General features: G+C 40.2%; 1 protein-coding gene across 3 annotated transcripts; it reads left to right on the top strand.

Annotated features, from left to right (window-relative positions):
- The first annotated feature begins 683 nt into the window (after positions 1 to 683).
- On the top strand, positions 684 to 21,471 carry LOC107385578 (sortilin). 3 transcript variants are annotated; one of them, XM_070549312.1, is made up of 20 exons: positions 684 to 1,025; positions 11,991 to 12,053; positions 12,139 to 12,212; positions 12,289 to 12,391; positions 12,489 to 12,650; positions 13,198 to 13,271; positions 14,167 to 14,216; positions 14,302 to 14,429; positions 14,771 to 14,915; positions 15,108 to 15,263; positions 15,603 to 15,715; positions 16,347 to 16,449; positions 16,523 to 16,691; positions 16,766 to 16,950; positions 17,023 to 17,212; positions 18,613 to 18,729; positions 18,995 to 19,103; positions 20,925 to 21,040; positions 21,119 to 21,245; positions 21,324 to 21,471. In XM_070549312.1, exons 1-20 carry the CDS (start codon positions 816 to 818, stop codon positions 21,336 to 21,338), a joined length of 2,409 nt encoding a protein of 802 aa, XP_070405413.1. In that variant the 5' UTR covers positions 684 to 815; the 3' UTR covers positions 21,339 to 21,471. The 3 variants fall into 3 exon arrangements, with proteins under 3 accessions (XP_070405413.1, XP_015815033.3, XP_015815034.3); XM_015959547.3 differs by having other exon boundaries at positions 21,119 to 21,422; XM_015959548.3 differs by having other exon boundaries at positions 20,928 to 21,040; positions 21,119 to 21,422.
- Positions 21,472 to 22,279: the final 808 nt, after the last annotated feature.

Genomic DNA, 22,279 nt, shown 5'->3' on the forward strand with positions numbered 1-22,279 from the left:
ATAAGTTGCTATACAAATAAAGTTGGCTTGGCTTGGTTATTTATTTGGTTTGCATATGGGAATTAATTGGATAATGTGCTTGCTTATAAATTTTACACTGCAAGTTCGTAATGGCTTTAAAGTAATCTTTAGGCGTAATATAACTATATAGTAGGACTGTGTTTGACCGGACACATGTAGTATAAACTTGATCATGTACACCAAGTATACGTTTCTGTCAACTAGCGCTGAAAATAGACCTATTTAGAGCAAATGTGTTAAAATGGAGATGTGGTGTTTGATTGTTCCAAGATTACTTTAGTTTTTTTTTCTTCTAGTTGTTGAAAAATGTCAACTTTATATGTCCTCAACAAATGTTCATGCGTAAAAAAATTAAGATTAAATTAAACAGCTGATTTTTTTAAATTTCTGTTCAGTGTGGTTTAAAATTTCAGGAACATGTATTTTTCTCGCATCTTCGACAGTAAAAATAGGCATGTTGTGTAAGACTGTCTCTTCTGTCTTTTTAAGTTTTTGGAATGCTAAATAGATTGACAGAATAAATCCCTTTTAATGAGGCGTTTGCTAGTTTAATAGCACCCTTTCCACTAGGAGGCAGTGTAGTACCAGAGAGGAAATATCAGCTCTGTTGAAGAAGATTCTCGTCGACCAATCAGAGAGCAGGGTTCTCTACTCCTGACCAATCACAGGCGGCGGTCATGGACCGCTGTGAAGATGCTTTTGGCAATGAGGAGGGGGCGCGTGAGCAGCAAACACATCGATGGACAGTGAAGTTTCTGGTAGTGTCCACAGTTTGAGCAGCTCTTTTAGCAATTATGAACTCCGTGTGTTACTTTTTGGCGCTCGGGTTGCTTTCTCCAGTGCTGGGTAGATATCAACAGGAGGCAAGCGGCTTGTCCCGCGTGAGGAGGCAGCAGTCGGCGCGACTTGTTTCAGAGAGGACGGAGCACAGCGGTGGGCTGAATGAACAGACTTGCACGGCTTTGCATGGAGTAGAGTCAGCGCTGCTGAATAACACCAGCACTGTAAGTGACTGTAAATCACATCATATTTTCTGAGCGAGCCTTAAAAGTCACAAAAAGTTGAAGTCACTCATCAGTCTGTGCAGTTACTCTAGTCTGCGTTGTTTTTTTCCTTGTAGAAACTATAAACAGTTCAAAATATAACACATAAAGTTTGCTTTTCAGCATCAACAGGTTTATTTCTGAATTGCTATTGGCTGAAAACTTGTCAATTAGTAGATGATGAACTAGAAAATGCTTCTCTCTGGCCTGGATGTTTACTGTTTCCCCAGTGTGACTTCTGTTGTCCTCCACTTGTCTAGTTTATTAAATTTTAATGCAGGGGTACAGGAGTTAAAAAGAAAAGCTCAGATAACCATGGACTACACAAAATCACTTTGAGGGCCACAAGTGGCGCCCAGGCCGAATTAGGACTGATAGTAAATGTGGGTTATCAGTCTGTGTCACACGATCTCATCTGTTCTGACTCTGGTTTATCTTGTTTGGTTGGACTGACACAGGCTGAATGAATAGCGTTATAATAGGTTTGTGTAAAAATACAAACTGATCAGGCATTACTAGGACCTCAGATGAGCAGCTCCTTGTTTTCTGTATTTTGAACCCATGGTTAGGATAAACATTTACTGTTTGAAATTATGTTTATAATCCATGTGTTTTTATTGCAGATGCACAAGAGCAATTTGGTGTTCACAATCACTGATTGCCTGTTTTGAAATTCAAAATCACGATTTTGTTGTGGTCCATTAATGCACCATTCCCAAGCAGCAATTTTAAAACATCAGATTTTTTTCTGAGTCTGTGAATTCACCCTCGCTAAAGCGCTAATTTGTTAGCAATAATAGCTAATACATTGTAATTTTTTTCACTTAAAATAAAGTCTCAGTTTTTAGTTTTAATCAGAAAACAATTTGGCACGTTAAAGATGTACTAGAACCCAACATTTGTATCAGCCCTTAAAATCAAAACCCGTTAATCTCTAATATTAACCTATTTTTATTTTTTATTATTCAGCGAGCCCTCTGAGATCAGGCTCCTCGGGGCCTTTCTGACCCTTACAGACATTCCCATCGTTTTTACAGAACTTGATCTGATCTTTGCTGAGAACTTGTGTCTGGGTTCCCCGTAATCAGATTTCCAGATCAGATAAAACAGAGATCTGTATAGATTCCTTTACTTTCCCCTAGAAAGCTGGGTAAATAAGCAGGCAGTCTCACCTACTCCCGCTTTTATTTTCTGTTTGTGCATTTTTGTTCTGATAAAAAAGACTGCATGTTTTGACAGCCAGTCTGGGCTTTTGCCTTATTTTCCCACTTTGGCATGTTTATGTAAGATTCATTTTGCTGACAGGTTTAAAACTTGCTGCTTGTGTCTTTTTTCTTCAGCCTCCATCCTGTTCTTTATCCCTTCAGCCAAAAGAAAAGAGAGAGAGAGAGAGAGAGAAAGAACAAGCTGTATTTACTGGCTGAAGGGTGGCTGGGTCACAGCCAGCTTGTTTGAGAACCAAGAAAAGCAGTGGATGATGTTCCGTGTGTGTGTGTGTGTGTGTGTGTGTGTGTGTGTGTGTGTGTGTGTGTGTGTGTGTGTGTGTGTGTGTGTGTAGGAGAGAGAGCAACACATAAAACAGGGGTTTGTTTACATACAGGAAGAGACATCCACTGAGAAGAACTAATTAGTAAAAAAATAAGAACTTCTTGTTAAGTCTGGGGTTGAATTTTTTGGACATTTTCTCCCATCTTTGGTGGATAAAATAGCTAAATTAAGTACACGTAAACTTGAATTGGACAGAGAAAAGGATTGTGGGATTTCTGAGAAGTCAGACTATTTTGCAGTTCATACTTTTAAATGTCCACATATGTATTTTTTTTTATTTGCAGTATTTTGCTAGTTTTAAATCATCTCTGAAGCAGCCCTACTTTCTTGTCTTGATCATTTGTTCTCAGAATTTCTGAGGATTTCTGTAGACTTTGGCTGCCTTTGTGCAGCGTTTGCTTTAGAAATGAGGAAATAGAACAAGTAGATTCAGAAGGTCTGATTAAAATTTTTTTTAAAAATCATCCTTTGGTTTATCATCTACTTTTCAGCTCATAGCTCTCTGGAAGCCAGCTTGTTGGTAACAAAATATAATTTTACTTTTCTGTCTCACTTGCTGACTAAAATGTTGGCTGATTTACATTTATCTCAAAGAGCTACATTTAACAAAATACAATTTTTCCTTTTAAATTACTTTCAAAAATTTGATTCTGGGAATAAAAACGTCCAACTCTGTTATTGCCAGCAAGCTACTTATCAATCAAATGGACACACCCCTGTGTTCATAATTTCAAGCTTTAATTACATTTTTATTCATGTGTGTTGCAAAAGAATAACAAACTATTACTAAAACAATCACATCCTAACACACGTAATATTAACAACTTTAAAAAATGCAGCGTATAAAAAGATTTTTCACCTGAAATACCAGCATGTTTACCTTTTCCAGCTTCAACATAGGATGTTGTGGACTGACTGCTGAAAACCCGCATGGATGAGCTTGTGGCACAGACACACGGGTACTTTGGGGCTAGTCGTGACATCTGGGGAAGGCTGGCAGCATATTTTCCACCAGAAAATTGTGCTGTTGTCTCTTTTAATAACAGGTGCCAAACAATAGGCTGCTGTTTCAGCTGTAGCTAACACATGCTAACACAAGCTAGTGCTAACACAAGCCAAAAGATCCTTACTGTTGGACAAAAAATATTATTATCCAGTAGCAACAAAGCCAGATCATCATCAGTCCATGATTCAGGGTATTTGCGGGTCCTTAAAAAGTCTTAAGTCTTAAATTAGCTTTTCCAGATTTAAGGCCTTAAAAATCCTTAAAAATGACAAATAATCCTTAAATACATTTTCCAGAGGTCTTAAATTACCAAAAACCCAATAAACAAGATTCTTTTATTTCTATAAAATTTTCTTGAATTTCTAGTTAGTGTTTAGCATTTTTTGTGTATGATATTGGCATAAGCGGAACCGTACACATTCAGTTAGTTGTGAAAGGGGGCTATTTTTAGATGAGCACGTTAGCCGGTTAAGCTAGTGGGAGCTTGCACCATGGGGAAGTGGAAGTTTAATGGTAACTGGATGGCTAATCCCACAATCACAGCGTGGTTAGCACCGGTTCCAGCAATAGCTGGAAATTATAGCTTAAATTTAATGTTTAAAAATGATAAATGACGCACACTTGTAAAGCGCATGTCAGAGTAAGGACTCCAAAGCGCTTTACACTACAGTGTATCATTGATCCATTCACACATGCATTCACACACTGATGGTGATGTGTTACGATGTAGCCACAGCTGCCCTGGGACGCACTGACAGAGGCGAGGCTGCCGAGCACAGGCGCCACCGGTCCCTCTGACCACCACCAGCAGGCAAGGTGGGTTACGTGTCTTGCCCAAGGACACAACAGTATAATTCTCTGTCCGGAGCCAGGATCGAACCTGCAACCTTCCGATTACTGGACTACCCACTCAGCCTGCTGAGCTACTGCTGCCCAGCTTAAATTTGGTCAAAGTGCAAAACGTCTTAAATTTTGCTCCCTTAAACCTGCAGATACTCTGATGATTTCATAGCCTCCTCCAGCTCTCTCGAACGAGTGTAGACCGTACCAATGTTCACTGATTCACTCTTTAGCTTTTTGCTTCACCTCTGAAGACATTACCCTTTTACTTTTACTTACAGGCTCCAACATGATGCCATTAAATAACACAAATTTCTTCTTCTTATGCTTTGTATTGATGGTTGGAAAACTGAAGAAGCTAACTGCTAGCTTTTATATTAACTACAAGCACAGTAAACAGCTAATACCCTAAAACAGGTAAAAACCTCCCACTAGTGTTTCTAACTGAACTACAAAGCCATTAAGTGCAGTTTCTAGACAGCTGAGGGGTGCAGAGTGTTGTCCAATATGAAGTAGCTTGAGTTTATGGCTGAAGATCCACTCAAACCAGTTTGAAAGCAATAGCTTAAGTGTTAAAATCTATTTGGTGTTGCTTTAAAGGGGCATTATGGAAGTTTGACAGCCAAAACATGTATAGAAATAATAAATTTCTTCTTCATACATTCTCCTGCAATGCCCTGGTCCTGTAGAATGAGCCCTGGCATTTTTACTGTGATTGCCTGTTTTTCTGTAAAATCACAGAAAAAGAGAGCTGCTCGGGTCGAGCAGGCTGCTTCATGCGCGTTCACGCTCAAGCATAGCCCGTAGCATTTGCTATCAGTAGCTTTAGCTGCAGAGAGAGAGGTAGTGCCAACTCAGCGACTTTGTCGCTGTTCCTAATGCCTAGTGATGAACCTAGCTACATTTCTGAGGACCTTAGCTACTTTCTTCTAGATATTTCCTGCAAATTAACAACAAAATAGCCATTTTCGCTCCGAACCGTTCTTTGAACGTTGTTTCAGCTGTCATTAAGGATATAAATGTTACAGATACAAAGGATGTCACTGGTGCTATAGCTCACCTACTAAGACGTCGGACTCTCGTGCAGAAGATCCGGGTCGATTCTGGATGTGAACATAGTTTATTTAGAGTTTATTTTTTACATTAATGGTATATTTTTTACAGTAAGATGCCCAAATTTTTATTTAAGACTCGCCGAACGGCATTGAATTCACAGATAAAAAAGATGTGGGTTCAACTTTCATTTTGGAACAATTTTTCAATACCATGCAGGAGGACTGACCCATCTTAAACCTTTGTTGGCTGTGCTTAAGAGAAAGGAACAGAACCAAATTATTTAATTAATTAGCTGCGCGTTCTCCTGTCGTCTGTCCTCCGGGCCACACACACACACACACACATGGGACTGTCTCAGCTGTTATTTTCGTTAAGGAGTGTGCACGTACAGCATGCGCGCCTCGTGCACGAGCCTACTATTGAAGCTGCCATTACGCTTTTGGCCAATCGGGCAATTGCAAGCATTAAAATTCAAAACTCCGTAAAGTCCCTTTAACTCTTAGCTTAGTCCTTATCACTCTTTGAGTTGAATTTGCCAGCAGATCAGGGGTGTTATTTATCAAACATTGCATAGAATCCGTACTAAAACCGTACTTAAGCTCAGCAAAAAAATATGTACTTATGCCAAGTAGGTTAGTGATCTATCAGACATGGAATACGCACAGCTGCACGCAATCTCCGCTTCATGAATCAGAAACTATCTAAAAAGTTTCTCAGCTGCTTTTTAGTCACATTCCGCCCTCACCACGCCCACTTACTCCCATAAATGGTCAATGCAAATTGCTGGCTTGTTGCAGCATTTCGATCACGACCGCAGATCAAGGACGCGCTATTTCGCAAGCAGAAGTTGAGGTACTTGTGGGTGAGGTGGAGAAATGAAAGGAAGTGCTTTTGCAAAACAAATAAGAGAAAATCCACGGAGTGGCACAGCGTTGCTGAAGCCGTCAATGCTGAGTTCTTCAGAGAGATCTGTGGCGGATATTAAAAAAATTATCCAATCAGGATTCGATCCCCAGACTCCCAGGTGAAAGTCATGCGCGCTAACCAGTCAGCCAAACGGAGATCTCCCTTGTCCAAGTAGACAGGGTGCATGATCAATCGGGTCACAGTGACAGAACACACACTGTCACAGACGCATGACATTATGTCTCAATCTGTCCTCTGCTGATATTCTGCATTCCGTATTCTGTGCTTCAGGCTGTGTGTGTGTGTGTGTGTGTGTGTGTGTGTGTGTGTGTGTGTGTGCGCGTGTGTGCGTGCGCACGTGTGTGAGTGTGCGTGCATTTGTGTGTGTGTGCGTGCGCGTATGTGTGCGTATGGGGGGTCTTGTTCTGTGTGAAAACAAAGCAGTACAAGTGATAATGCTGCAGGATTTCATTATTTTATCCTTCTCAGCAGCAGCACTGCAGGTGCTCTCCTTGTCCAAAATGTGCATAAGCAAGGTCCTTAGTCAACTTAAAGTTGCGCACATTTTCCAGCTAAGTTTGCGTGGAAAGTTGCTTACGCAGTTTTCTGACCCTGTTTTTTGCGTAAGCAAGCTTGATAAATGAAGCCCCATAGCTGTACAAGTCAGGATTGTGAAAGCTAGAATTACCTGCTTCAGCCAGAGTAATCACTAAAATCTCTTAAACACTGTAAGGGTATAAATGGAAAATATTTCAGTCCTGTGTCTGGTCTGTGTGTGATGTAAAGTCAGCATTTTCTTTAAGGACAAATAATGAATCAGTCCAAAACCACCATCTTTTATTTGAAGCATGCTGATTTGTTATTCTCTACTTCTGCTCTTTTATGGCTTCACTGAAGAAAAATTTAGTGAATTTGAGTGTTCTCCCCGCTTTGTCCAACCACAGATTTCCATCTTAGATCGGAGGCTTAAAATTTGACCTCTTCATCTGAAGTTTTGTGTGTGCAAACATGACTGAAGCTGAAAGAAAAAGCCCAGAGTCGAGGGAATAAGGACACCATTGTGTTGCCATCCTGACTCCTCAGTCAGTATTGTGCTCCCACACACTGACTGTGTGGTTCTGTAAGGCACATGTGTGCATGCTTGTTGTCATGCTGCTGCACCAGCTTAGTTGTCTGCTAGTAAAAGTTGAATGTAGGCCGGGTTGAAGAGTTTAGGAGCCTCTTCGGAGCAGATCTGGATGTTAAAACATCACAGGATGAGACAAACATATCTTGCATAATCACCACTTGTCTGTTACTGTATCACTTTAGCTTTTCGTCAAACACGGTTCTGATCTGACCTCTTTAATTATGACTGCTGTCGCAGTCCTGCTGGATTTACAGATATTCAGATGTAGACAAAATCTTTCTACATTACCCCAATAATAGTCTGAAAGGAGTTTTTGCACATCTTTTCCTTCTGTCCCTTTCTCTTTTTTTCAGCACTGGGTATTTTTTGCCACCTGTCACCATAATGTTTTTGCCTATGTGTTGTGACCTGTCTCCTGAACCACTGCATAGATTTTTTTATGGAACTCTCAGAAAGTAATCTCTAGATGTTCGTCTACAACTGATTAACATTTAGGGTCAACCAAATTCAAGATGGCCACCACAATTAATCAGTATTTGTCACCACAAAGCAACAATTTCTTCTCTTTTATTGGTATTTTACTACAGCTTAAGGTCTTAGTAACTGAAAGTCATTCACAACATGTCTTGCAATATCGAGGGAAATCACACATTAAGTTATTTTAATTTGATAATAACAAAGATTACTTTACGTTTTGAAAATGTTAATACATCTGTTAAATTGCTGCTTTTTCTTGTGGGTCATTTCATTTGACTCAAAGAAAACTGGAAATAAACCAAAACTTGTGACTAAAAACCTCATGAGAACTTGGTTGATGTGTCAGGGGGCGGGGCAACATTAGTAAATACAGGAAGAAGGTGCATTGTTGTGATCTTGAGCTCGTCCACACCATGATGTAATCTACTCTCGAGTCACTTACTGAACTGTTTTACTTTTGTGTTTTTATAAGTTGTTTGTCGGAGCTGACAAATGCAGTCATTTGTCCAAAAATCAAAGAGGTAACCGACCTACCTGCAATGATAAATAAAAAAACACTAGCATTATGGCTGGGAGATATGGCCTAAAATCAATATTACGATATATTGAGGATTTCACCTCGATAACGATAACTGGACGATAACTACAGGTATGCGCAGAAACTAAAGTTGTCCACTAGATGGGGCTGTCACATGTATTTTTACGTGAGACAAGGTGGTGCAGCTTCTTAATGGGACATGAGCCTACAACCTACACACATCTTTTCTTTTTTTTTAAATCAAATTCTTTGACATGAGAACAATTATTTCGATAAGAGTCAGACATTTCGATAACGATACATTTTTGGTTTATTGCCCAGCCCTAACAAGTTGTAAAATTTAAAGACTTACTGAATTTTATGCATCAGCTCACGTTTTAGATTTGATGAATTAGCAAAAGGACAACTCCTATGATTTTTGGATAATGTTGATGATGACGATGGCTCAGAGGAGTCCTGATGTGTCGTTACCATTCTATCAGAGGTCATTCTGTCTACTCGCTGATACAACTGTCTGTATGTTTTCAGATTCAAATTGGTCCTTTCACAATGGCTAGGGTGTTTGTTTTCACAGTTGTACTGATAAAACGTACTGTTTTCTAAGAATGCATAAACACTTCTCTATCTGTTATCTTTCTGATGTTCTTGCTGTTAAATGTCTTCCTCATAAGGAATGTGTTCCAATAAATAATCAGATGTGAGGAACCCCAGTCTCACTTTTTCTTCCCACGAAGAAATTTGCCAGATTCTTCGTCACAACATTATGGTCTCTGGATAAAATGAGTGCAACGTTTGGTGTTCATTAGAGCATGCTATTGAGAAGTTTTTCTCTCTGGTTGTATTTGAGTAAAACTCTGTGAAAATATTAATTACACATCTGTAGCCTCAGAGACACGACATTTTCACTGCCTCTTATTTTCTCAGAAAGAAATTTCAGAGAATGGTCAGCTTGTTATTGGAGCGATTCCTTGTACAAATCAGAACCATTTAAGTTTTATGGTGTGAGGCTTCTGCTGGAACTGGAGACACATGATGCATGTGGTCAACAGATTGAACAGATGACTGCAAAGGACAGCAGATGTTTTGAAGATAAAAAAAACAAATGACTAATGCAGTCAGAGTGTGACAAGGTGATTAATGCTGGGAAAATGGACATTTTGTTTTTGCGCAGTTGGACAGCAGGGAGCGGACCGGTTTCCACTGGGCTTGTTTACAAGGAATTTTCAGCACACAGACACCAGACCATGCAATCTTCTGTAGATTTATAGAGCTTCACAGACTTCCTAGAGCCTCACTTGCCTTGTAAACATCCCTGCCCAACAAGAGGAGGAAGGGAAACCTTTGCTTAGATCTCAGTGTGGAATGTGACCTTATACTTCCCAACTAAACTCACGTGTGGAAAATCTCATCCAGTGAAGGTGTCCTGTTGTATTACATCACAACTTTGTTTTTATAATGTATTTTTAGTAGAATATGTTGGATTGTAAATAATATTTAGGTGTGTTCAGCTGAGCTTTGTGATTTACATGGGAATGTAGGTCACACTTGCGGAGTGCATCCAAATGGCTGACTTACTTTGGACAGTATGGACATTCTGTCCTCTCAGCTGGCATGTCCACAGCTTACAGAACAACAGAAACGCTCTCAGACGCTATTGTTTTATGTTCTTTACTCTATTGTGTGCATGTGTGTTCTTAAACTTAATGCAACTTGAACTTTTTTGAAGAAATTGCTATGGCATTGCCTGAAATTGCTACGTACATTAGCTTTCATCTCTAAACCCCTAATTTTAGACTTAGTTTTGCAATAATGTAGCTAACAGAATACCTGTTTTTATCTATAAACTTTTAAGAAGTACAAAAAGAAACAAGATCACATGAAATGTCTCAGTTCTTGCCAGTAGCTTGAGTCACCATGGTAATCACACATCTGTGAGTCTCTAGCCTGGCAAGCCATCCTGTCTATAGTCTGGCCATGACCCATAGACAGAACTCAGTCATGTGGTGGAATCAACGATTGTCTTTCAACCTGTCTCCGTACTCAACTGAACAACGTTAGGACCAATCAGAGCAACGAACAACGTGACATATTCATTGCTACGGGAATCAGTCAATGGGGCATTCCTCCATACACCGTTGAAGAAAAAGAAGCAAATACATTGTTTTTTTTTAATAAAGGACTTGTGTACCTCCATCTGCTCCTGTCAAAGGAAAGCCCGAGTCTAAATCGCCCAAAGTTGATGCCACAGACCTTTTAAACAAGTGCCCTTCCTTAGCCGATGTCATCTTTGTAGTTTTTCTCCATCCCAGCTCGCCGACTGTCTCTCCACAAACATAGAGCGCTGTGATTGGCCATACCTAAAAGGCAGTCGGAGGCATGGCTGAGACCCGGTTCTAGGACAGAGCAGAACAGCCACGTCAGGAATACTGGCTAACGTACCGGTAGGTTGTACCAGTTTAGCTAATGGCTGATATAGCTGATTCAAATTTAAATGTGCGGCAGACTTTTACCCTTAAGAGGGCGTTACAGTGACAGTTTTAGGCAGAATATTTATGTTTGAAATGAGGTGCACTAAAATGCCAAAATAATTGACTATAGCACTAATACACTTTGGCGGCGGTCTCCTTGGGGTCTCCACGCCCAGGGGGAGATCTCTGGGGCTTGGTTCTCCTCCATCTTCCGCAGGTTTTTGGGGGCAGGTTTGTGGCCCCTCACACTCACTATTGGACACTCCTGTAGAGAAACCTAACATACACAAGCGCACGTACGCACACAGGTGCTCACATGGTGCACTCAAATATGGACTCGTTTTGACACATAACCTCTCTCTCTCTCAGATTCTTGTACATCCTTTATTGTTTATTTTTGTGAACTCCCCCCACACATGCTTTCTTTTCTCTCCTCCCTTTCTCCTTCATTTCCATCTGCGTGCCCATTGGGATTTAAAACAACCAAATACATTTCTAATCAAGTTTTGATATGAGGTGGGGCATTATAGCTGAGTCTTTAAAGCTCCACCTGTGAGAGTAAAACTGTAAGGCTTGTCTTCAACACTCAGACATCAGTTCTGATTGCTTCACAGTTGGACAGGACACGAAAATAAAAAGAAAGACTGAGATTCATGTTTCTACTGTAATGTTTGCTTGAGCAACAATCCAGTACCCATGCAAGTAGGAAATGTCATCTTTGGCTCTGCTGTTTGATTTTCTGCTACCTAAAATGAGAGCACACTTTTTTAATGGAGTCACGCATTAGTGCATCTTTAGCATTTTGTTTTGAAAGCGCAGATGGAGATAAAAACCAAAAACACTCCTGCATAATAACCCTCAACAATGTTTCTAGTCATTTAAATTGTCCTATTTGAATTTACTGTTCATACATTTGCTTCTTAAAGTCTCACTGCTTTTTGCCTTTCTCTCATTTTAGTTTACATTCAAAATGCGAAGTCTAGGCACTCTCTCCCTGGCCTGGGTGGGAGATGGATCAGGGGTGAGTTATCTACATAAGTGCTCATATTTATGTGCAGCGACTGAGGAACAACTTGTTGGGTAACCTTGAGGCCTTTTGCTCATAGGTGCTGCTGGTGCTGACGACGTTTCATGTGCCATTGTTCATGATGCGTTTCGGCCAGTCCAACCTCTACAGAAGGTGAGGAAATAAAAACTGGTTAGAAGCTGTTTTCATGTGTTTTCTGGGTCTGAGTACAATCTTTTCTGTGTGCTAGTGAAGACCACGGGAAGACGTTTAAAGATGTGACAGATCTGATCAACCATACATTCATCCAGACTGATTTTGGGATCGCCATTAGTCCGGACCATTCAGGGAAGGTGAGCTCACAATAAAACATGTTGTTTTTATTAATTAAACTTGGAACAGAGTAATATTTTCTGTCTATAACTTCATTTTTTGATTTGGCCATTTCAGGTGATCCTGACTGGTGACGTGTCAGACGTTGGTGGATTTCGACTGTTTCGCTCACAGGACTTTGGCTTGTCCTTTGAGGCGACTGACCTGCCTTTTGTGCCTCTCATTCAGTTACTGTACAACCCTGCAGATGGCAACACGCTTCTGACGCTCAGTATCACGGTAGTGGTTTTCAGCTTAAACAGTAAGGTTGAGTTTAGGGTTAAGGTTCTTAAACTGATGCTGAGCTACACAGATCTTAATTATTCTTCAGTTATTATTAGGAATGTGTATTGGTAAAATTCAGACGATACGATACGTATCACGGTAAATTGTGATACATTCAGCCAGACAATATTGGAGATTTTTTTAGACTGACTTCGTTGTAGTAAAATTCAGTAAACAGTCCAAACTGATATGTAACATGTTTAACATGAGGTATCTGAACCATAATAGAGGGAGTTACATTTCGATGGTGGAAACAAAACCCATTGCACACTGCTTCCAACTAGTGGTCAGCATTTGAATTGCACCAAAAGAAAAGAAAACACACAAACGTTTGCATGTAAATTCTTCCAAAAGTTCGATACACGGCTTTTGAATATCAATATAATATTGCAGGAAATAAATATCACAATATATTGCCATATCAATATTTTTTACATCCCTAGTCATTATCCAGGTTTCTGTAAGGTTTAAACTGACCTCTTGACCCTTGTTTTCCTCCCAGTTGGACCTGTGGCTATCTGAGGACTTTGGTGCCACCTGGAGAAAAATCCATGACAATGTGTGTTTGGTCAGATGGTGAGAATCGCATCTTCTTTTGTGTTGCACACCGTTCTGTGGAAATGTATTTGAATATCAGACAAAAGCCATTTTATGCATCAGCCGACATTCGTCACTTAGCAAAGCCGATTTGAAGTCAGGCGCTTCCTTGGGCAGCCCAGTGCTGCAAACTTTTATTTAAATGTATTTTTACGTTCACTAAAAACATCTGCTTGATAAATACTCTAAATTAAAATTATTATCTGTCTGACTTTAACACTGAGTAGTGCACAAAGTTAAGCATTAAATTCAGAGTTCAAAAACTGATTCAGCTTCAGAAATTTTGTGGATCACATGATGTTATTATTGACATTTTAGCATGAAAATAAGTTGGAAAATGTCTAGGTCGGCCATGGAAATCGGCCTATAAAATTCGGCAGTACACATCGGCTGATCATGTCTCCTAAATATCAGTATCGGCAGCAGATAAACCAATATTAGTTGACCACTAGTTTTAATCATTTATGGGCATAGCGTTGCTCGAAAAGTTTTGAAATACAGTTTCTTTAGTAAGACAAAGAGGTGTGTGTGTGCGTGCGTGCGTGCGTGCGTGTGTGTGTGTGTGTTGATTACCACTTTGACTCCGCTTTCTTTTGAATCCACACAAATCTGTGGCAGCAGCCTTCGGTTGTGCAGCTCACCCACAACAGCCACTCAGACCCTGATCTGAACCGACTGCTGAGCACCAGAGTCGAATTGGTCGAGACATTCTTGCTCCGCCCACAGCCCTCCAACCAGCTGTGTGAAGACAGTCGTTTCTCACTGGCTACAAACATGAAACCTCTCATAAAACCATAATCTGGGATTTCTGTGAATCAGATCTGAACTAAACTTTGGTTTTTCTTTGCATCACTTGTTTTTTTTTCTCTCCCAGGGGTCCAAAAAGCAGCATCTACTTTACAAACAACAACAACGGTTCATGCAGTAAGAGAGGATGATACTGTCGATCACCCATAGATTAATATGTTTCTCAAATCCCGTCATAAATTCTTCTTTTGGTTTTTCTTAGATGACAAAGGAGCGTTAGATTTAAGGAGGACTGATGACTACGGCAGAAGCTTCCAGACCATTGCCACCAGAGTTTACTCCTTTGTTCTGGGTGGAAAGTTTGTTTTTGTCTCCGTAATGACCGGAGCGGTATGTTTTTACTATTTTAAATTCTTACTATTCATAATTTTTCCATTTTCTATAATAGCCTTGATGTTTTGGAAAGTGAAGGTAAATGTGTTTTTGTGCTTATTTAATAATAAAAAGCTATTTAGTGCCAGTTGTAAACTTTATACAGCTCATAAAAGAAGACCTCAATGGATTATTTAGCATAATGACCCATTAACAAAGCAACTCTATAACATCTGGTTTTGTTTTCACAACTTGCAAAAAGCCTAATATTCAAACAATAAACCTTCCAAGCTGTGCTGCTATATAAGTGATGTGGTCAATTAGGTGAAAGCTCATTAATATAAATGTGTTTGTGTCAGAGTACAGAGCGTGTGATCCACGTGTCGGTGGACGGGGGGGATCGCTGGAACATGGCTCAGCTTCCTGCTGTCAATCACCAGCAGTTTTACTCCATCCTCTCAGCCAATCAGGACACGATCTTCATGCACGTTGACGACCTTGGAGGTCAGCAACAGCAACCCAGCTTTAGTGAATCGAGGGAGAAGTGTCTATTGTGTTGGGAATTGCTAATAATGCTGATGATAACGGAGATATTTAAACATTGCTCCAAAACAAGACAGAAGTTGCCAGAGTTCCTCTGTGGAGGAAAAAGTATTTAAACTCTTACGGTGCGTGTTTGTGTCATGTGTGAGTCAGATTCTGGTGTTGGAACCATTTATGTGTCAGACGACAGAGGAACTGTGTTCTCCAAGTCTCTAGAGCGCCATCTTTACACCACCACCGGAAGTGACACGGACTTCAACTCCGTCGCTTCCCTCAGAGGCGTCTACATGACCAGTGTGCTCACTGAGGGTCGGTTACCTACTCCAAACATTTTAAATATTGTGTTTCAAGTTGCAATCACTTAAAATTCACGCTTTTGCCTGCTTTTACAAAAGTGTAATTTTATGGAACTGGGGTTGGAAGAAGTGACTCCTTCTTTCTTTATTACCTCATTTGTTTGCAAGCTGGAAACTCAGCCAAAATTCAACTAACTGCAAAGTTTTCTTTGTTGATTGGTAATGATTTATCTGTTATTATCAATTCAATATTTTGTTTTGCTTTTTATTAAAAAAAAGAACATTTTAATTGATTACTTCACAAACAAAGACGTACATTAAAATATGGTGTTTACCTTGTGTTGCTTTGCAGATGGCGAGGTGGAGACGGTCATCACTTACGACCAAGGAGCGACGTGGCAGCCGCTGCACCAACCACAGAACAGCGTGTGTAACGCTGAGACCTCCACAAACCGACCCAACAGAGTGAGACAAATTATTTCCGCACATTTTTACGTGAACCAATAATTCAGATCTTTTCAAGAGATTTTTTTTGTGGAAAGGCTATAAACAGTTAACATCTCGACGTTCCCGAGTGACCTCAGTTTAGAGGAACAGATTGGTTCTGATCTGATTGCAGTAGGGTCGTATTGCTGTTATCCGTCAGAGAGGCGAGATGCCCAAAAATCAGGACATAAGACTCCAAAACCTGCTGTGATGTGGGCAACTTCAGTTCCTGGAAATGGTCAGCGGTATATTTTTTTAACCTTGAGAACGACTTACAAGGCATTTATTCCTACTAGAGACCACTGCAAATGTATTGATTAAACGTGTGAACCACACCTTTAAAATCACAACTTTTTAGGGTTACCTTGTAGGGTAAGGCCGGGTCACCTTTTCACCTTCTGAGTTTGCAGGTATGCAATATGAATATCTGCCATGAAAACAACTTCAGTCTAAAAAGTTAACATCAGTTATTGCAAGCTCATTTTTAGACATTTTGACACCTTTGATAACTTTACATCCTACAGACATTAAAGCAGAAATAATGTGATGAGCAACAGAACGTTTCTAAGCTTGAGCTTTTATCTTGGTGGCCCCATGTTTGCTGTTACAGTGCAGACTTCACATCCATGCATCCTACAGCACCACGATGAAGATGAACGTCCCCATGCTGCCTCTCTCCCAGCCTAACGCTGTGGGTCTCATCCTGGCCCATGGTAAGATCACGCTACATTTAGCATCAGCGTTCTGCTAGATTACGTTCCAAACCATCACCTCTCCTCTTTCCAGGCAGCGTTGGAGATGCGGAGTCGGCTCTGTCCCCTGACGTCTACGTGTCTGATGACGGGGGCTACTCGTGGCTGCTGGCCCTCAGGGGCCCACATCACTACGCGATCCTGGACTCTGGAGGACTGCTGGTTGCTGTGGAGCACTCAAACTCACCTGTCAACCAGATAAAGTCAGAACTCCTTTTATTGCTAAATGCTAATTGTTCCATGCTTCTTCATTTGCCTTCACCCTGCATCCTCTCAGGTTCTCCACAGATGAAGGACAGTGCTGGCACTCGTATAACTTCACTAACGATCCGCTTCACTTCAGCGGCATGGACAGTGAGCCTGGCTCTCGTTCCATGAACGTCAGCGTGTGGGGCTACAGAGGTGACTTCAGTAAATGGGTGGTGATCACTATAGACTTCAGGAAGCTCTTCAGCAGAGACTGTGAGTTTTAGATCAGTAACGTTCGGTTTAACGGTGTGACGTCTTTTACTCGTATCATGTCTGCGTCTGCAGGCGATGAAGGAGACTATGTAGAGTGGCTGGCTCACTCTGCAGACCCCAGTGGGTCTAATGACGGCTGTGTGCTGGGCTATAAGGAGACCTTCCTACGCCTGAGGAAGGATTCCGTCTGCTGGAAGGGAAGGGACTTTGCAGTCTCTAAGAAGCTGTTCTCCTGCCCGTGTACACTAGCAGATTATCACTGGTATGTTTGTTTTATTACCAGTGTTGGGAGTAATGCAGTACAAAAGTAATTAATTACTGTAATGCATTGCTTTTTGCTGTAATGTGGTAATGTAAGGCATTACAGGGAAAGAAAATGGTAATATTTACTCGGTACAATTGTCAGTAATGCGGTGATTACAATGCATTTTTAAACCCAGAATCAAGATGTGTTCCTTAAAAATTCAAATTGCGGGAAACCCGAAGAAAGATCCAGTATCTGCATAAATTACGTCATTTATGGACTCAGCTTTGCGGGCAGAGAGGACGCCGCGGTAACGGCTCATCTACTCCAGCTGCGTCCTGCACGTGGCCGCTGCAACATTCACAAAATCGCTCCACTAAAACAAAATAATTCACTTGCGATCGTTCATATCAGCGCATATTCTCTGGTATTTCTGACGTGCTTTGCCTCAGCTGAGTTCATAATCTGTGCCCCGGTGATTTCAACTCATTACTGCTGAAGCGTCGCGCATGTGAAGATCCCTCTGGCTGATCGTTAGAAAGTAGGAAGTCTAGGAAACAGTTTTTTCTGGAAGACGGAGAAAACATGCAGCATGCAGGAAGGTTAGAGAGAGAAAGGGCAGGAAATTATTCAAATAAAATCAAGAAAAAAAGAAAAAAGTAGGTAGATTTATCCCCAATACACATTTTTACCAGTGAAACGCAATAATATGTAAGCATTTAATATTTATACATGTGATAGAATCAGATCACCCCAGAAGTCAGTCCCACATCCAGGGCCGTGTCAAGGCATTTGGGGACCAAGGCAAATATAGACGTGGAGCCCCCACCACCTCACTCCCTGCTCAGATGGCCCTATAAGATGGCAGCGTGCTGAGAGTACAGATTGTTGTTGCTTTTATTTAATAAACAATCATTTTAAAGCACTGTTATTATATCTGACTGTTTTTAACAGCAATCCTAGCTCAGACACCACATCACTTTCCACATATATGCCATGAGCTCACCGAGCGTCAGATTACCAGATTCATATTGAAGTTGTTTTGGTGAAAGTAACTTAAAGTAATGCAAAAGTAGTGGAATGCCTTACATTTTAAAATCAGTAATATTGTAATGTAATGAATTAATTTAAAATGAGGGTAACAAGTAATAAATAATGCATTACAGTTTTGAAGTAACTTGCCCAACACTGTTTATTACCACTTTATGTACAAGAGGGAAATGAGACTAAGAAGTTCACATTCTGTTTATTCTTTAATTAAGTGTGTGACTTGCAAGCCTAAACTAAAATTCTAATATTCTGGGTTTTTTTTTTTTCATTGGATGTACTATTTTATACTTTAAACTCATCGAATTGCAGCTTTGCTTTTTAGTAGAAAAGATGGGTTAGTATGCAGCTGACCAGGGTTTGTCTCTTAGTGACTTTGGATATCATCGTCCAGAGAACAGCTCAGAGTGTGTGGAGCAGGAGGACATGAAGGGCCGGGCTCTAGAGTTCTGTTTAAACGGGACCACTGAGCTGCTGCAGACTAGCGGGTGAGGATGTTTTAATTATGCTAAAAATATAACGGGCAACTGCATATTAAAAATGAATAAAAACTAGAGATTTGTGCTTTCCAGGGAAGTTGGCGTACTGACTTCCTAGATGGCATTTAGTGTACAGTTATGAAGCCCCTTGTCACTCATTTCTTTCTTATTTATAAATAAAAAATAACAAACTGTAACTCATCTAATATTCTATTCTTTAATAATTAATTATGTGTGCTTGATTATTTACTGTCTGGCTCTCCTCATATTGAAGCTACCGGAAGATTCCTGGGAACCGGTGTGAAGGAGGTTTTCAGCCTGAAAGAACGGAAACTGACTTGAGGAGGATGTGCATCGGCAGCGCTCTTCTTCCAAAATCTCTGGTCAGTTCTGCTCCTTCCATAAAGGAAGAAAAGTCAGGTGCACAATAAATATGATGCTGTTGGGCAAATATGAAGAGAGAACACACTTAAAGCTGATTTACCAAATCTGCAAAACGAGCTAGATTTTAAACCCAAACACAACCACTGAACTCTCACCCCTCCTGTCGGCTATCATCCCTAGGCCACGTTCCCCTTATAGGGAAACATTCATTACTAGAGCAAACGAGATAGTGCTAAACACCAGTTCCACTTTTCTAGGTACAAACATATTTTGTTGTTTGTGACAACAAAATGGTGTTTTTCTTTTTGGGACTCTGGTAGTTTGTCCTTTAGTTGAAGTGGTAGCAGCTGGCTGTTTCTCCCTCTCTAGTATTATTGAGTGGCGAACCGCTCACATCAGTGGTGTTCTGTTGAAAAATGCACAAATGCATAATGAATAAATGACCCAGGTAAGTGTTATTGGTGGAGGTTTTATGACAAATGTGAGAGAACCACTTTATTTATATATTTATCTATCCATTTTTTCTTTAACTCTACTGTGGGATGTGAACGTTTGGGCAGCCTTGTTAAGCTTAATGATTTTTCTTTATAAATTGTTGGCTGTTTTGATAAAAATATATATCATATAGGAGACACACACACACACAGTCATATTTGAGAAGTGAAAGAAAATGTATAGGATTTACTGAAAGTATGCAATAATTGTTTAAACTAATTTAGGCAGGTGCATAAATTTGGGCACCACAAAAAACAAATTAACTCAATATTTAGCAGATCCTCCTTTTGCAGAAATAACAACCTCCAAATGCCTCCTATAGTTTCCAATGAGAGTCTGGATTCTGGCTGACGGTATTCTGGACCATTCGTCTTTACAATTCATCTCTAGTTCATTCAGGTTTGATGGTTTCTGAGCATGAACAGCTCTCTTTAACTCACACCACAGATTTTCAATAATATTCAGGTCTGGGGACTGAGATGACTGTTCCAGAATGTTCTACTTGTTCCTCTGCATGAACGCCATAGCAGATTATGAGCAGAGTTTAGGATTGTTGTCTTGTTGAAAGGTCCAGTCCTGGTGCAGCTTCAGCTTTGTCACTGATTCCTGGACATTGGTCTCCAGAATCTGCTGATATTGAGTGGAATCCATTTGTCCCTCAACTTTAACAAGATTCCCAGTCCCTGCACTGGCCACACAGCCCACAGCATGATGGAACCACCACCATGTTTTACTGTAGGTAGCAGGTGTTTGTCTTGGAATGCTGTGTTCTATTTCCTCCATGCATAACGCTCCTTGTTATGCCCAAATAACTAAATTTTAGTTTCATCAGTCCACATTAATTCCAGAATGAAGCTGGCTTGTCCAAATGTGCTGTAGCAAACCTCAAACAGCTCTGTTGTGCTGTGGAGAAAAGGCTTCCTCTGCATCACTCTCACATACAGCACCTCCTTGTGTAAAGTGCGCCGAATAGTTGAACGATGCACAGTGACTCCATCTGCAGCAAGATGATGTTGTAGGTCTTTGGTCTGTGGGTTGACTCTGACTCTTCTCACCATTATTCATAAAGTTTAACAAGGCTGACCAAACTTTCACATCCCACTGTATACTTTGTTAGAACGTTGTTAAGAGGTATGAAAACTGCTTTATGCTTTTTTGTTTTGCAGTTTGCCATTGGAGTTTTAAACTTTATAAAAGTTTGCTTGAGCAAAGAATGGTTCATGATTATTTGTGAGACACAAAAGCCCTCTGAGGAAATTCAGACTTTGATGAATTCAGTGTTTTAACAGCTTTCATGTTTCTGTCCTTTTTGCTTGTGGAAACAGCAGACTGAGCACAGCTCAACAAACGCTGTTGTCATAGCGATGGTCATCATAGGGATCCTTCTAATGAGCGCAGTAGCAGGCGTCTGGCTGGTGAAGAAATACGTCTGTGGAGGACGGTCAGTTAATGTTTTTTCATCCTTAATTGTTTCTCATCAAACTCCGTTTACATCCTTCTCTCGTTTTGTTGTCTTTAGGTTCCTCGTGCATCGATATTCTGTCATGAGGGAAAACGTGGAGGCAAACAATATTGAAGGAGTAGATGATGTTGACAGTCAGTACACAGAGACAGAAAAAGCACAGTTCAATGAAGATTCGGATCAGGTGTGTGATGCTGTGGAGCTTCTAAACAAATGCCATTAGTTAAAAAAACTCAATTATTTCATTTGTGTTTCATCTCAGGATCTCTTAGTGTAAGACTTTTCTCAGCTTGAAGGCTTTTATGATGCATTCCTGTTGCTCAGTAACATCTGGTTCACGCTTCTCACTGCCCCCTGGTGGTTGGAGGACACTACAGCAGTTACAGCTCCTACTGAGAGGTGTGGAGTAGGCTCTGAACAAGGAAAGACCTGTGGGGTTCTTGGAAAGGTTTTTTCTTTTGTTAGTTTTTTTCCACAGAGACTTTTGTAAAAATCACAGACAGCCTTGCACTGCAGCAACAGTATGCACATGCTATAACTCGGATATTTTTGTGGCTGAGAGCTCCGTCCATAACAGCATGCACCATGTGGTCATTGTTGTTACTCTGTGAACATGAAACATGCACACGCATGGCCATTTACATTAGACGTTAATGTTAGAACTGCTTCTTTAGTCGTTAAATCAGCTTTTATTTGTAAGACTACTCACTTTTTAGGAGTTTCTGTATAGTTACATATCTTGTTGAATGATTATTTTGTAGTTTTTATTTTTAATGTGTCATGTCACTGTAATAGGTTAGAGATGTTTTTGTTCTTTTTGTCACTGTAAGGTCTGTGAATCCCAACAGATTAGTTGCTAATCAGGCTCAGAAAATCCCAACAATCAACGTAGTTTTATCCAAATTGTTCAGTAACCTTCAGTCATTTTAACTTAAACAATAAAAGACATTTAGTTATCCCTTTTTATGCATAATTTCACCAATACAAAGTCTGTATAAGACATATTTTAATTATTTGATCATTTTTATGACAATATATTTGATTTTAATCTGTAACTACTTAAGTTTGACAATCATTTCTAAAAGTTAAAACTGCAGTGACCTTGTTTAAAAAAAATAAGATTTTGTTACGAGACTGGTGTCAAAGCAGAAAATGCTAATTATCTATAAGAACTGGGATTTATTATAAAACTTCAAAATCAGAGTAAAGTTCTTAATT

This window comes from Nothobranchius furzeri, chromosome 3 (assembly GCF_043380555.1).
Source record: "Nothobranchius furzeri strain GRZ-AD chromosome 3, NfurGRZ-RIMD1, whole genome shotgun sequence".
Lineage (NCBI taxonomy): Eukaryota > Metazoa > Chordata > Actinopteri > Cyprinodontiformes > Nothobranchiidae > Nothobranchius > Nothobranchius furzeri.

Coding starts and splice junctions, on each gene's coding strand:
- LOC107385578 (XM_015959547.3), top strand. CDS start 816: ATGAACTCCGTGTGTTACTTTTTGGCGCTCGGGTTGCTTTCTCCAGTG. Junction 16,450..16,522: donor GGGTCTCATCCTGGCCCATG/GTAAGATCACGC, acceptor TCCTCTTTCCAG/GCAGCGTTGGAGATGCGGAG. Junction 19,104..20,924: donor CTCTTCTTCCAAAATCTCTG/GTCAGTTCTGCT, acceptor TTGTGGAAACAG/CAGACTGAGCACAGCTCAAC.